The 16,750-nt window shown below is 40.2% G+C and overlaps 1 protein-coding gene across 2 annotated transcripts in view; it reads right to left on the bottom strand.

Annotated features, from left to right (window-relative positions):
* Positions 1-5,996: 5,996 nt before the first annotated feature.
* The window catches only part of TMEM182 (transmembrane protein 182), a 34,346-nt gene continuing 23,592 nt past the window's right edge, over positions 5,997-16,750 (bottom strand). For both annotated transcript variants that reach the window (XM_019623251.2, XM_003203156.3), the window contains one exon: positions 5,997-7,422. In XM_019623251.2, the coding sequence (XP_019478796.1) occupies positions 7,199-7,422 (224 nt within the window). In that variant the 3' untranslated portion in view covers positions 5,997-7,198. The remainder of the gene's footprint in view (positions 7,423-16,750) is intronic.

Raw genomic sequence — 16,750 nt, 5'->3', positions numbered from 1 at the left:
ACAAAGAAATCAGTTGGTGGCATAGATGACTTGTGAGGGGGGTGCTTGTTTATTGGTCTTCTGCTGGAAGATCAGGTAGTTCAGGAGCTCCTGTGCTGCACGTCCCCTTTTCCCACAGGTAATGAACAGGCGGTGTGTGATTGCACCGGAGCAAGGATCTGACCGAATAACCCAAGCGCACAGCTGATCAAAGAGTCTCAGATCCCAAGATACAGGACATTGGTCTCTAGCTGAGCCTTCTCCTGTAGTCTCTCCAGTTCATTAATTTCCTCCCTCTCCGAGCGCTGGAGCTCCTTATCAAATTAAGGAGCCCCTCGCTGATTCATGTGCAGTCTTCATGGGGTGTGCTTATTGCACTGGAGCAGAGATACAGACATAGATTACCAAGGGCAAACTGAAGGATTTCACTGTCATTGAAATATGCATAGAATTTGTTGGGGTTCTTTTCTGCAGTGAAAAAAAAAAAAAGTCAGACATGCCTTTCTATAGCAATTAATAATTGGAATATAATTACTTTATATTTCAATACATCTGAATTATGAATTAAAGCCTCTTACAACAGAAAGGTTATCCAAATGTTTTCCTATTGGATGAATCACAGGTTAGAGCTATGAGAGGGTTTCATGTACTAGAACCAGCTGTCACTGACCTGTCTTTGAGTGTGTATGTCATTGCCCTTTGACACAGACTTCTACAGGGTTGTTTCTACAATAGAGTACTACTAAGGTTCTCATTAGCTTGTAGGAGCTGTTTGTTTCTGAGCAGCCTAGAACATTCTTCCTGACAGTGATGAGAAGCAGGTACCCCCTGTGGATTGCATTCTCTGTAGACACAAAGAATCAGAAGTTCATCAGAAATATCTTCCAATGAAGTATGAAACTCTGCTTCTGTACAGATGAACCCAGCTGAAGAGTCACAACCTACGCATACCATCCAGTTCTGAACCCCACCAGGGTCATTTCCACAGACACAGCTGACTCTTGACAGAGGAAGGTCAGGGTGGATATCAGGAAAAGATTCTTCATCAGAGGTGGTGGAACAGGCTCCCCAGAGCAGTAGTCATGGCATCAAGCTCACCAGAGATCAGGAAGTGACAGAACAACACTCTCAAATGTACAGTCTGATTTTTGGGTGGTCCTATGTGATGCCAAGAGTTGGACTTGATGATTCTTCTGGATCCCTTCCAAGTCAGGATGTTCTGTGATTATATGACTTGAGAGAGCCTCACGTGAGCTGTGTGTTGCACAACTCCAACGCATAGTGTTGAAAAATGTTTGCTATAGAAAAAGCTGGAGCTACATGAATGAGAATATGATGCCAGCCCACTGTGCCTTCTTTCAGTTTTATGCACATATTTTAAGCTACATCCATATCCTCTTATTTCTCATTGCCTGTGTTGGTCCTGGCACATTGAGGGCTGCTGTATGTGGTGCTCAGAGAAACTCAATGCTTCCCTCCATAAAGCCTGCTCCTTAGGGAGGGCTAAATGTAACACTCTTCGATTATGTGATGTTCACACTGAAGAAACGAGTTACAGAATTGCCTTTGCACTAGTCCAGGAACATACATAAATACACTTTTTCTGTTGCTTTGATTAGCAATAGAAGTTGCTATTTGAAGCTCAGGGCAAAGCTTTAAAGCCTGAAATTGTATAGGGAGAGAGAGGAGATGGCAAAACATCAGAAAATAAAATAAACAAATAAGGATTACATTCAAAACTCCAACTTCCTGACCAAATGGTGCTTCTGGGTATAGCACTACCCTATACTTCCTGAAATAAGTTAAATGCAAGCTGAATACCCCAGCTTCTCCACTGAATATATATCTATCAGGGTCAACAGCTAGCTGGATTTGAGATCAGTCACTTTGTTCCTATGGAAAATTCTCCTATTCTCCAGTGATGAAAGTTTCCTGCAGTGTAAAATATTTATTGGTTAATTCTTCGTGGGAGACACTCATCTTGACTTTGTTCAATGTTTTGCAAAATTCAAGATTTAGGCTCATTATATTAAGAGAAGGATTCAAGTCTCTTCCAAATCTCACAATAACATCCTCTCCTGCTGCATAGTCTCATCCTGGGCTGGACATGGGTAGACAAAACTAGTCCTTTTCATGTCATCTAAGGCCAATGACCATCAAAACATTTTACCTGGGGAAAAAAAAAAAGGCCAGATTTCAAGAGAGCACAGCTAATCAGTGAGACTGGGGTGCTTGAAGCCTGTGGAATTTTTTTAAGTCATTCACAAATACTGTATCTACCCTTGACAGGTCATTTCATTCTATTTAGCAATTTTTATTCTCTGTGGTTTATAAGCTCTTAAGCAAATGTAATAGGAGGAAAAGCTAAGGTGTCTGATAATACACTGCATCAGACTGACAGCCTAACTGAATTTCCCCTGTGGTACCAGCAAAACACCGTTCCAAAAAAAAGTAATAATGCATAAGAAAAAAAAAAAAAAAAGGAGAAAAGGGGGAAAAAAAGGATCACAGAGATCATACCGTCACATTTAATTTCAGAGAACAAAACCTAAAGCTGATTTCTCTTTAGATCAGTTGTGTACCAGTTGGAACATGGGTGCCTAGCTCTGAGACTCAGTAATATGATCTGAGCTTTAAATAGCTGCCAAATAACCATGTGGTGGCTGGCAGCACTGAACGTGTTGCAATGAGAGTGATCTGTTTCAAAGTAAACCCACATAACAGAGGATAAGTCAATCTGGTGTGATAGAGTAAAGTGGGGGGGGGGAGGGTGTGGAGAGACGGGGACGTTTTTCATTATCTTTCTGGGTTTCATTCTTCCCTAAAAGTGCTTCCATCTTAGATAAGGATTCATTTGAGGTATTTTCCTTAGCCAGTTTAAAACTTGAATTGCATGCAGGTCATTTCAGAGAATGTCTCCCTCTGCAGCCAAGGCACAGGCTGGGGTCAATGATGCCAAATGTGAAATATCTGGCACTGAGACCATCTCATTGCTGAAACCATGTTCAGAGTCACTGCCTTCCAGCATAAGCACCTTGCTTGTGTACATGCTCCCCTTATTGTGTACCAAATGCATCCTTGACCATTTTTAAGAAAGGGTAAGGAACAGATCTACAGCAAAAAAGCTGGGGTGACTTCTGCTCCAGGCACTCCCCTTATCCTCACAGCAAAGCATGGAGCCTGGTAGCATGCCATGAGGTCCGTCTTAGGGAAATACCAGATGCAGAGTTTGGAGGTATCAGACAGGAGGATGCTGCCAGCCCTCCTTTCCTTCTTACCTTCATGGCAAAATGCTCTTCTGATCCCTATTGTTAATGTGTTTCCTGTGTAGATGACCAACATTTTGGACTGGAAGGACAGACTAGCAAACTGAGTAAGACACACGAATGAAAAGGTGGTGCCGTCTAAACTTATGAATTCTTCATCCCTCCTGAAACTTTAGATCATAGATAACTGCTTATACATGACTGACTTTAGTATCACCATGGACTTCAGCAGCAGGAATCCACGTTTTCTCTAAAAGTAAACACAGCAGAATTTCAGCATACTTTACCTTGTCTTCCCAGCCTGGAAATCACACTGCTGGAAGTACAAATAGGAACAGGAGAGATAGAGGAAAACCCAGTTTTTCCATCAGAAGATAGATAGCTCTTTTAAGAGGTTCAGTCTGACTTCTTAGTAATTAATGTGATGTATGTGGCAGACAGCTAGGATCTTGTATGAATGGAGACAGCAGCACAGGCACTACTTGTGAGCATCCTACTAGCAGCTTACTAGCTCGCCACAAAGCGCAGACCCAGCTGCAGAGACATCCTGCAGAGAAACAGATCAGTCTTTATTATGCATTTCCTAAAAGGCAGATATTGCTTTAGGTCCCTAACATAAACGTCAACAGATGACCACACGTTTCATCAAGGTCAGCTCCAGCGAAACTTCCAGCAGCCACCCCAACGAGTATCAAGGATAAACCAGGGACACATCCTTTCCCGTCTGTTTGTGTCAGCAGCTGCCTTTGCCGCATCGTGTCAGCATGCCCCCCGGGAATCCACAACAGCTGCACAGCGGGCTGGCAGAGGGCAGTGCAGAGGGACGCTCAGCCTCCCTTCTTGCCTCCGTCCCCTCGTTTTTGCACTGCCCCTGTGATGGGCAGTCACTGTCCTCACCAGATTTGCTCTGGACAATCAGATGATCAGATTGAAACTAATAAAAAAAATCTTTCTTACCTACCCATTCCTTTCACCATCACTTTTCTGGACACGTGACTTTAAAAAAAAAAAAATCTCTGCTGATTTGATCACAGGCTGTTGAGCCAGCCAGGCAATTAAAAACAGCCCCCGAAACCAATAGGTTTGCAGGGAATAGAGTTCTTTGACCAATTTCACAGAATATTTTGATTACAGTATCTAATCCCCTTTACAATCTTTTACCCAGCGTTAATCATGAAAATCCCTGTATCATTGACAAGGATTTTCTGGACAAAAAACAAGAAATATCTGGAAGAGTGCCACAGAGGCAGTCTCCCTAGCTGGTCTGTCTTCCCACAGTTCTGACAGACTCTGGGCAGCCTGGTCTGGTGGTTGGCAACTCTGCACATAGCAGGGGGGTTGAAACTAGATGATCATTGTGGTCCTTTTCAACCCAGGCCATTCTATGATTCTATGATTCTATGAAACCCATTCCTATGCACATAGATTTTAATGAAACCAGAAGTACAAGGGTAAGAATATGCTTTTAGGTAACATTTACATGGAGATGCTTCCCTACCACCCAGCACCCTAGTCTATGACAGCCACATGTCACACGCACATCACATGTGCTCAGTGACACCCCTGTCTTGGTGTGCGCAACCTGTCTGCACCTCTCAGAAGGAACCTCTCAGGTATACCATTAGGAGAAGAAAATGGTATCCAATTAAAGCAAATGGATAGACTACAGACTACTGCCAAAAGTTTAAGTCTGAGTGAAGAATTTATGAGGACTTAAGCAATTTCTACTGACGCCAGAAAGGCTCCCTGAAGTTTTTAAGAGAACTGTCAGAAACACCTTGGATGTTCAATGGCCATTACTCCCGCTGCCTGACCCAAAGAGCTGCCTCTGAGAGATGGTGTCTTGCCCATAGGAGTGTAGCTAATTTACCTGACTAATGGAGAGAGCCCTGAAGATGCACATGGGCTGAATTAAGGGCTCCACAGGAGCCTTTGGCTCATTCCTTGCAGAGTTTATTAGTTGCTGCTGCACACATGGCTAAGTTCCTGGAAGAAGTCCAGCTCTGAGGCACCTCTCAATTCCTCCAGCTTCTACAGCTTGCAAGAAAGTGGCTCAAGCGTTTTGCCTCCTCTAAGCTCTTATGTAGAAGGCCTCACCCCTGCAGAGAACCGACAGGCTTCGGGAGGGGTGTGCAGCCCAATGACTCCCAATTATTGAATTTACCTCCCCAATTACTGATGAGTGTCCTAGACTGTAAAGGGGTAAATACCAACAGACTGTATTATTTGAGAAACAGAATGTGATTGTGTAATTAAAGGCAGGTGTATAACACTATGTGCAGCAGAGGAAGGGTAAATTTCAGCATTTCCTGATTAACCAAGGGCATTGCGGTGTAACCCTAATGTTCTCAAGATGGCTATCATTTATGTGGAGTTCATGTATAAGTTTATGAATATTTGGTTAAAATTCACCCATCATACTCTCGGACACAGTAATTAAAAACATCATGTTAGTAGCCTATAAAAATATTTTTGTGATTTGGTAATTATTCCAAACATCAGAGTTCCGTGCTCCTCTACCCCCTACCCTTGTTTCTTCCTGTTCTATATTGTATCAAGTCTAATCTTGGTGATGGAAAAATAAATAAGTAGCAGAGGAGGTTGGAAACCTTCCAATCACAAAAGCTCCTGAAATTGAAGCAATATCCAATCTAGCTTACCACATCTTCTAGGTGGGCACTCCTTTCCTGCCTTTTAGTGATTCTTTTAGTATTCAGAACAGCTGTGGAATTAAGCATTACGAACGAGAAGAAACCAACATGCAGTCTTTATTTTTCCCCATCAGTCCCATTGAGTTATTAGGTTACAAAGTGAAAATGAACACACTCTCAGATGGATTTAATTTCAGCTTGGGCCCAATGCCAGACAAACCAAGTTTCCTCATAGTTCTCCACCCCATCTTCTCAATACCATCTATACAGTCCCATCTGAGAATGAGATACTTCTACAGCACAGAACCAGATCCTCCTCCTTTGCTGCCTTTGCTTGTCTTGTTGCTTTCCAGGGGATGACTAGCAGCCAGGCCAGATCTGGCTTGTAATGCAGATTTTTAATATTTAAGAAATTGTTGGCTATGTAAAACATACATTTTCATACTCTGGGTGTTACCATCACAATAAATCTTTTGTGTTACATCACCAGGAAAATGTTTCTGGGAGGAGCCAATTATTCCATTCAAAAATAAATCAAATGCTTGATTAAAATATTAAAGCTATAATTCAAAGTACAGTTTTTGGCATAACATTAACTAGTGATTTAGATATGGTATTTTGGCTTACAAAATCATGCAACAAACATGAATTTCAGAATACAGAAGTATACAGCGTTCAAATGCATACAGAAAGGAGAAATGTAACAGAAGCAGTTAAGCTTTTACACGTACAGACTAGCACCAAATTGCTGTTCACTGCAATTGTCTTCTCTCTTGCCCTCTTCCCATGGACTCTTCATGAACAACTGCACTCTATTTTTATAGACTGCAGATGTTTGGTTGCATCAAAGCTAAGGCAAGTAGTGGAAAACAGGAGAGGAGGTAGATTTAATTACTGTGTTTGAACATTTGTTTTCCCTCCATCTTGTACCATTCTCCACAAGTAGAAGCACACGATTAATACTAAAAGACAAATGTATAAAGTGTTGATTTGGCCAATTTCATATTGGGCTTTTAGTTGCAGAGTATTTTTGCCTTCCTCTGGTTTGCAAAACTGCAAAAATGCTGCAAATAGTACATTATGGAGAATTATGTGTGTACTTCCTATAGAATTAAAAGCAACAAGAGGTATTAAAGGTGGTTTCTTCCTGTATTGAGTTTTGTGTCCTTTACTTTTAAACAAGTAACAGAAGAGATTCCGTAAGTGTGCCTGCATACTTAGGATTGTCATAATGGTAATGATATATAAAATTGTGTCATGAAGTTTCATTCAGATTCCTATACTCCATTTGGCAGCGTATGACTAGTCTGAATTTAAATAAATGGCACGCCCTACCAACAAGAACAGCATTCCTGCTAATAAAGCAAAAAATACACCTATTGGAGCCAGCATGAAAGACCAGCCATAGCGTACATAAACAGCAAAGTCTGGGCAATCCACTTTTTTCATGTTTGTGTAGTTTTCAAGATCAGCCATCGCCTGGACCCAGATGACATACATCACGACTACCAGTGAAAACAAGACACCTGGAAAAGAAACATCCAGTTTTAACAACAGAGTGGGACAAATGATAAGTGCATTTACTGGTTACAGTAATATCTAGAAATCCATCCATGCTTGTGACCCCTCTGCAAGACACAGTCAGCCACTACCAGGTATTTTTTGCCCTTGCCTTCTTTTAACAAGCTTCTTTATTCCTCTGCCTTGCTTCTGATCTGCACTGAAAGTCACGGTCTCATGGCAAAGGGTACGTTTGGTTTTGGTGTGCAGATTGTGGCACAGGCATGTTTGAGGATAAAATTCACTGCTTTGGATTCAGGAGCCAGAGAAGGTGGAAGGAGAGAAGGTGGAATGGGGTGACCTGGAAAATAAATTCTACATATGCTTCCCGTACTCTGATATTGTTTCTATCACAGTCTTTTGGATGACATATGAAAAACAATAAGAGGTAGGAAACCTTTCTATTCTCATCACCTCTCTACATTTTGCCTCTTTTTTTAATGAGAAGCACTTTGTTTGGAATATTTGGAGTATTCTTATCAAGTATTATGCAGAAATATATTCGAATATATTTCACTCAAAATCTTCCACATTAGAAAAGAAATTGCTGATATATTAACAAAACCCAATAATAATGAAGTAACCACTATGAAGCAGGCTATTAGTATCAACTTGAGAGTGAATACAAGAGTTTCCTGGAACTAATCCACTACATAATTCACAGCTTTCTCCCAGCCACTCCTCTGAAAGGCGTTTGGATTGTATACAAGTGATAGCAATAGGAGCACATGTCCTTACAAATTTTGTTAATCTCTTTGTTACCATAAACCAGAAGGAGATTTAAGAAGAAAATGTTTTCCAAAGTATCAGTTGCATGTCTGATCTTTTATTTTAGTTTAGAGGAACGTGGACACTTAGGAAAGGCAAGCCTGAAGCACAGATGCTCCAGCAGAAGATTCACTGGAAAGCTGAGGGCACAAGTCCGAATTTTTTGCATGCTCCAACCTGTACCCACTTGCTCCCTGAGCTTCAGCTGTCGTAGCACATGGAATAGGAGCAGGGCTATCTATTCTAACATTAAAATATTAGGGGCACACCACCTATCTTTTCCTTTGATGACACTTATATACTTCATTACAACCATAAGGCAATGCAGTACCTCTGGCAACACTTACTGCCAAACCTAAATCTACAGGCTGAAGAGTAGCAGAGTACAAATCTAAAGTACTTGAGGTCTCTTCCCAGTCCTTCTAAATACTTATTACAATACAGCCCTGAACAAATGTGACAAAATCCATAAGTGCACTTTGTAAGTATCCACAAAGAGGCATTTGCCTCCAGATCCACTCATCCAGCTATTCTTTCATGGTTCCCGTTCCTTATCCCCACCCTGAGATGCTCCCTCATCACTGCCTTTCCCTGCCATTACTATCCACTTAATGGGGAGCAATAGGAGTTGTATAAATCTCCTATTTGCTTCAGGCAAAATCAGACAGGTTGGCTTCCACAATTGATGATGGTGATCTGTTGACATTCTTCTTGTTGCTTTATTGTCAAAATGTAATAAGTTTACATTCTGGATATCCTGAACATTTGACAGGTGAAAGCTCACAACTCAGTGTTTATGATCACTGCCTTTTGAAGCCCATGAAAAAAATAAGCTGAAGTAGTTAACCTGAGGCATAATCAAAACATGACTGAAAATCCCAAAGGATTTGCAATTTTTAAGAGACTGAAAGAGAAGAGAAAATCTAAAAATAAGAAGGAGGCAGGCAAATTTCCTGTCTATGAAATACAGTAATATGTTTCCAGAATTACATTTTTCGCATCAGCTTGAATTCTTGACAAAGTTTAAAAAATAAACAATAAAGGGAAAAACCCAACCCTCAACACTCAAAGACATACATTCAATTTTGGAAGCATTTTATCCAAGAAAAACATAATTTTGATAGTATTTACTGCTACAGTTGTATTAAACATACAACTGTTGAAACAATCATAAGGAGAGATCACCTCAGGGTGTAAAAATAAAAAAGTAAATTAAATTGAAGACTCCAAATAAAAGTCAAATTGAGCAATTTTCTGTAACAGAACATAAAATAACAGATAACATAGGCAACAAAGGCAAATTAGATCCAAACATAGCTCATAAATTTTGATGCAAAAAGTGAAAAGATTCTGAGCCAACTTCATAAAGGGAATTATTAGGCATGGAGTTTCTTTAATGTTTCAAAACGTCAACAACAAAAAAAATGTCCCGCAAGCAACTCAATTATTTGGAAAAATACATTGATAAGATGGAAAAACCCAATCAAACATTGGAATTTATCTCTTCAGATGCCTGTGGCTGTTTCTTTTCAAATGTCCATAGTCTTCAATTTATCCTCTACACTGGGGCAACCTTAATCCAAACAAATAATAAATACAAAAAGCAGTGATGTATATTGCCTTACTATGGCATCAGATAAGTACAAGGCCTTAAACATCTGGAACACTTTTGACGTCCAGCACCCTGGGCAGACACGAAGATAAGCAGCCCAGTTAGTATGGAAGGATCAAAACAAAAGTCTTTGAGAGGTGCTTTAATCTCAAAAACGGCACCCCTTATTCTTTAGGCAGTATGAAGCAACACCTCAGTGGTTAAACTAGAGCTGACTCCACATAGGTGCAAAATAGCAAGCCAGTGCTGCCAGTGGTAAAACAACTTCAGCTAAGCTGAAATCCATCAGGTGATTTCACAGCAAGCTGCTAACACCCGTCTGTGGCAAATTGTTGGGTATGGAAATTTGCTCAAGAAATGTATGTCAAGCAGAGATAAATGTCATTTAAAAAAGAAGAAAAAGGAGTGGAGAATATGTAAACCTTCTTATTAATTAGGCACTGAAAGAGTATTTAAGGGCTCTCACTATCTACTAATGGAAGCTAATTAGTAGGTATATTGTTCAGTGTTTTCAAGAAATGTCTTAAGCAAAGGAATCAGGCTAAGTAAAAGCTGGCCAAGTCACACTGGCTCCAATAGATTTCACTTGTTACTGCTCATCTTGTCTAATTTTCACAGATTTATGATTCTATGGCACTTAAGCTCTAACATGGGAGCTTGCTGAAGCTCCTCTATGTTACAAATGGTTTCTCTTGCAGAAGGGAAATAAATATTTTTTCACAAATAGACCCTCCGTTTTGTCAGTTTGGTTTTGTTTCCTGAGTTGTTAGAGTACATTAGAAGCAGTGGTAAGAACAGGAAAGCAGATCATGTACTTCCATTATCACTAATGCATCTGCTGAAAATGTTTGATGTTTAGGGCCAGGGGCATTGCTTCCTTTCTATCCATTAAGCACTTCAGGTTGTGCTTAAATGTGCAAGTCTCTAACTTGAAGGGTTTTTCCTCCTGGCATCAACACTGATTGCATCAAAACACCCAATTTAAAGGCAAGTTATGAGCTTAAAGAAAGGTTACTATAGTTTGAATATTTAGCTGGTTGTTAGATTCTAAAAGAATTATGTTTCTTTTCAGAAGATATAACTTCACGTCAGTTTGCACTGTCGCATTTTAACAAAACAGATGTTAACTTCAAGAAAAGTTTGAAAGAGAAGCAGTATCAAAAACAGACCATAATTTGTTCAGTGGACTGGGTAGCACATAAGATTCAGATACATATAACATGAAATAGTTTTTGAAGATCACAAGACATTAACTGGGCCTACACATTATGAACTGTAATAGTCATGTCAATTAGCAGTCACCACGCTGTCTACAAAAATGCAAAAATGTAGGGTTTATATCTGTTTTGAGGGGGAAAAAAAAAGAGAGCCATAGAAAAAAAACAATCCGAGATTCAGAGGTTTTAAATATTCAGGTATTGTTCTGGCTTTCAAATCAGATTTGCTTCTCAAAGCCAGTTCAGATTTTCTTAACACATAACACAGGAGTTTATAATTAAACATCCTTCTTTTGCCTATCCATCTGCACCTTGTCCATATATTTACACTACTTCTGCAACACTGTGCTTTTGTTATTCATACTAGAATCATACAATTGTTTGAATTGGAAGGGACGCTTAAAGGCCCTTGGGTCCAACTCCCTTGCAATGAACAGGGACACCTACAGCTAGATCAGGTGCTCAGATCCCCATCTAGCTTGACCTTGAGCAACCTTGAGGGATGGGGCATACACCACCTCTCTGGGCAGTTTCAGTACCTCACTACCCTTATTATAAAAACTTCTTTATATCCAGTCTAAGTTTCCCCTCTTTTATTTTGAAACCATTTCTCCTTATCTCACAATAGATCTTGCTAAAAAGAGTCTATCCCTCTTCTTTCTTATAGCTCCCATTTAGATAATGAAAGACTACTATCAGGTGTCTCTGGGGCCTTCTGTTCTTGAGGCAGAACAGCCTCAGCAGTCTCATCCTTTCCTCACAGAAGAGGTGTTCCATCCCTTGGATCATTTCTGTGGCCCTCCTCTGGACGTGCTCTCAGCTCTGTGTCTCTCCTGTATTGAGGACTGCATGAGAACACAGTATTCCAGGTGAGGTCCCACCAGTGCAAAGTAGAGGAGCAGGATCACCTCCTTTGCCCTGCTGGTCACACTTCTTTTGATGCAGCCCAAGATAAGGTTGGCTTTCTGGGCTGGTGAACGTACATTCCACTGAAAAGTAGAATGAAAGTGAAAAGTGAAAAGTACATTCACTGGAATGTACTTAAACCAAAGGCATTGTAGCAAAAACAAAATCTTACTGAATAATAATCTACTGTGGTCTGTTTAAGTATCTTAAACTAGCTCACTGGAAGATCACATAGTCACAGAATGGCCGAGGTTGAGGGCACCTCTGAAGGCCATCTGGCCCAATCCCTGATCCAGCCGGGCCACCTACAGCAGGGTGCCCAGAGTCCAGGTGGTTCCTGGAGATTTCCAAGGAGAGGATCCCACCACCACTGGGCAGCCTGTGCCAGTGTTCCATTATCTGCATAGCACAGAAGTGCTGCCTGGTTTTCAGAGAGAGCCTCCTCTGTTCCAGTTTGTGCCCACAGCCTCTTGCCTTGGCACTGGTCACCACTGGGAAGAGAGTGGCTCAGTCATCACTGCATCTTCCCTTCAGGTATTTATAGACAATTATGGGATCCCTCTAAGCTTCCTCTTTCTGCCTGCCTCAATATACATGTAGAGAATACAATATTTTTGAAGAAAAACCATGTATTGCTAAAAGTTGAAAAATAATCTATCATTCCCAATCACAAGATTTGGACTGAACATCGCTGAAATGCTAGTAATTCAGAAACATCAGCCATGCCCATGCAAAACTAAAGAGAGATCGGAGTTAAACTCCTTCCTGCTGGAGAGTATTTTCTTACATAAAGTTTATGCTGCTTGTGGAGGACAACAGGGAGAAACCTTTTATTTATATAACTACTGCTATTCCATTCTTCCTCTGTATCCACAAGTTTGCTTCACCAGTTTGTCTCTTTCCTTCAGAATATTAGTCATGCCAATAGGAGTTGAGTAAGCATCCATTTCAACTTTAATAAGAGATGTTTGCTCATTATGAAGGAGAATATGCTAAAATTAGTATATATTTATTCTGGGAAATCTATCCCTACACTTTTGCACTTGCTATCCTGAATGTCCGAACTTTCATAGCCACATTCTCAGGCAAAACTGCTGAAATTAAAAAACAAACAAACAAACAAAAAAACCCCTCAATTTCAAAAAGCAGATATTTTTAGGAACAATGTGTACTGTGATGTATTTCTACATTTTCAGCATTTAGACCTTTTCCATAGCATGCAGCTGTCCATTTGCCCTTGGCTTTAAGTGACTATAAAATAAAACAGCAGTTGCATGACTCAGGAATGATGGGGGAAATTATTCCTAGAACGTGAAGTATGTCTGAGAGAGATTAAGACAAGTAAATACTTCCCTCCTCCTCCCTTTTCCCTTTTCTCTTTTTTTTCCTCCATTTTGCATTTTTTTTAAGAACACATATGTTTGATACACAGCTCTGTGCAGTGTGATAAGACATGGACTTCTCTGAGGTCACTCATTTCTGTCTTTTGCTTTTATTCTTTTGAATTTGTTTCAAACCAATACTTTTGCATATTGCAGAAGAAAAAGAATACGGAACCTTTAGAAATGTTTATGAATTCAAGAGGCAGTTTGCTGGCCTTTACTACTTATTCTTCCCACGTAGAAATGCCTTTCACTTGTCAATGATGAATGGCTGTTTATGGCATGAATCTTTTACTATGCAGACACGAAGACGACAGGTGCTGGAAAGAATGATGTGAGTTTTAACTTCTGCCTAGAAGTTTAGAACTCTCATTTGAGGAAAACTTGCACAACTATGTGTATGTATATATATTTCAATTAATTTTTTGTCTCTGTCCTTACTATAGATCCACTTACTCCGGCCTCTTGTGACCTTTATTTGAAAAGTACTGTTTACATTCCACTCCAAAGTACATGCCGAGGATCCCACTTTAGAGTTATGGGAGTTGGCACATATGTCTGAAGACAGATTTTGTCCTCATCTAGTAGCTAAGATTGAAGGTTTTTTCTCTTTTGGCAGGAAGCAGAAATTTGTAATCTTGCATCTTCACAAGGGTGTGATTCTCTAATGTTCTATGCACACCCTGAGGTCTTGCTTTCTTATCAGTACAACAAGAAAGCACTAACCGCCATCCAGACGTCTTGCAAGAACAGCCCCAGAATAATCTGGATTTTACTGAGAACTGCTCTAAGTAATAATGTTATAGCAACTTTCTCTTCTTTTCCTATGGCATTTGAAGAAACCATAAGGCTTCTTACAGTTTGTACTACTGTAGCTGCTTTTTGCTTCATCCTTTGATGTTGAAGATATGGAGATGAGGTTGCAAAGAGACTGCTCGAGACATTGACTGTGGTACTGCTGAACTAATATGTGCTTTTTTTCCCACTGGCATAGCATATCTATGTTCCATGTGCAAGCTCAGGTGAAATTTGAAAGCTTAACATGGAAAGCTGCTAGTAAATAAGCTGCCACAAATACTAATTGTGTGTGCTTCTTCATTTACTAGTTCAGAAGCACTGCTCAATAAAAGAACCTTAAAGACTTTCTTAAAGATTGAGGTGATCAAAAGGCAGCTCTGTGACTGCCACAGATCAGGCAGGAGAATTTCTCTTTGAGTAGTTGTTTGCTTTTTCTGAAGCCTACATCTATGACACTGGAACAAAAGCTTCAGAGACTGCTTTGTTTTGGAGTATAACCCCCTTGCAGCTCATCCACATGGGAACCAGTGACGCTAGCAGTGAGACCTTCAGTCCTCAAGTGTGTTCCTAGAGAGCACTGAGAGTGAGAGGTAAGGGCATGGGTGCCCAAGTGATGATGGTCTCAAACCTGCTGCTCAAAGACTTGGGCAAAACGTGGCATGCAGTGTGCATCGGCTCTTGCCTTTGTGGCTAGTGTTGCAATTGGGGTTTAGGCTTCTGTATCCACAAGACCCATTCTCAGAGACATGAGGACTACTGGGATGAGAGAAGATCCATCGGGCAACTCGGCAATCTCAGAATCTGCCATAAGGGTAACACTACAGAGTGCAAGCAATCCACGAAGTAGCTGGACTGCATCAACAATGACTTTTTCAGATATGTTTGGAACAGACAAACTAATGGAAAAAATATGATGGACTTGTTACTCAAATAAGAAAAAGCTATGACTATAATGGCCATAAAATAGCTAAGTTTAGTATCCTAGGAGAAATCCTAGGTAAACAGGAGCCAGAATTTTAGGGGAATTGACTTCAGCCTGTTCAGGGAATTGGTAGACAGGATCCTAAGGGAGATTATTTTGAGGGGCAAAGGCTACCTTGAAGGACAGAGGGTCCAAAGGAACTGGCTGTTGCTCATTTGCAATTTCCTTACAGCACAAGAATGATCCCTATCTGTGTGCAAGATTTTAAGCAGAGTCCAGCAAAAAGGAAAGTCAAGCTCATATAGAGCTGCACTTAATAAAAGCACCATCAGCAGCTCTACATCTGAAAGTACTGCTATTGCCCTTTACTCAGCACTCGTGACAACATACCTGGAACACAGTGTCCAGTTTGAAACTTGCCAGTGAAAGAGTGATAATGTAAAACTGATGACTACCAAAAATGTTAGATGGATTGAGGACAAGAAGAGGCTCATCTGGCAAATTTTAGTCTAAGGCAGAAAACAGACTTTATCTTTCTAAATGGAGGTATAGAGAAGATAGGAGATAAAGTCTTCAGAGAAGTGCACAGTGAATGGTTACAAGTTGCAGCAAGGAAAATGTCAGGTGCACACGTGGAAAAAAAATCACAAACAAACTGGTCAAAGTAGGACAAGTACTCAAAGGTGTTGTGGATTATCAATTAGTGGATATTTTCAAAACTTGACTAGATAAGGCTCTGTGCTGCCTTATTTCTGAAGCCAGCCCTGCTGAGAATGGGAAATGAAATGTGATTGCCGTAAGAAGTTTTTTACAACTGAATTTTATTCTATGTCATTCAGAATCTCTGCTTAGGCTCTCTTCCCCAGGCTCTGTCAAGTGCTTTGTAAGGCAAATCATTCTTTAGCAGAAATTAGGTGAATTGTCTGTACCTATTTTGTCAATTAAGATTGCAAAAGGATACAAATACTTCAGTCCAGTAGTAGCTATTAAAATTGCTTCATCTTGTATTCTTCTTTAAGGACACATAGAAGTAAGAACATGACCAATCTTCCTATCTTCTGCTTTCAGACTTTCACAGAAAAAACTGTGATGACTAACTTCCTTCTCATTAGCCTCCTTCCAGTATAACTGCTAATCACACTTTGGTAGCAAGATATGGACATGTCTTAGACACATTGGTTATGTGAGTATGCTGACTTTGAGAAGAGCTGAGCATCAAACTTTTGGGTATGGTTTTGTGGATGTTCTGAAGTTTTGAATAGGATAATGATATTTACAGTAAGTACATTTCCCAAGTATCTCTGTCCTACTGGTATGATGGAGCAGATGCAGAAGAGCAGTCAGGATCTCTATCTCCACATCCAAGCTAAAATATCTTGGCTAGCCTAATGGGTCCTGTACTCTGTTGTCACCACTTTCTTTTGGGAAATCATAGCAGAATTTTACTAAATGCTCTTGCTTTTCAACAAGAAAAACAGTAATATTTTAAATAAAACAGCTCTGCTCAATGAAGCTGGTAAAAGGACTAGAAAACAAGACTTAGAGCAGCTGTCATCTCATTGCTCTACAACTACATGAAAGGAAGTTTCAACAAGGAGGGTGTTGGTTTCTTTCCTCAGATAACAAGTGTAAGAGTAAGTTATGCCAGCAGAAATTTAGATTGAACATTAAGCAAAATTTCTTCACAGG

This window comes from Meleagris gallopavo, chromosome 1 (assembly GCF_000146605.3).
Source record: "Meleagris gallopavo isolate NT-WF06-2002-E0010 breed Aviagen turkey brand Nicholas breeding stock chromosome 1, Turkey_5.1, whole genome shotgun sequence".
NCBI lineage: Eukaryota > Metazoa > Chordata > Aves > Galliformes > Phasianidae > Meleagris > Meleagris gallopavo.
This window is presented reverse-complemented; position numbering and strand designations above follow the sequence as displayed.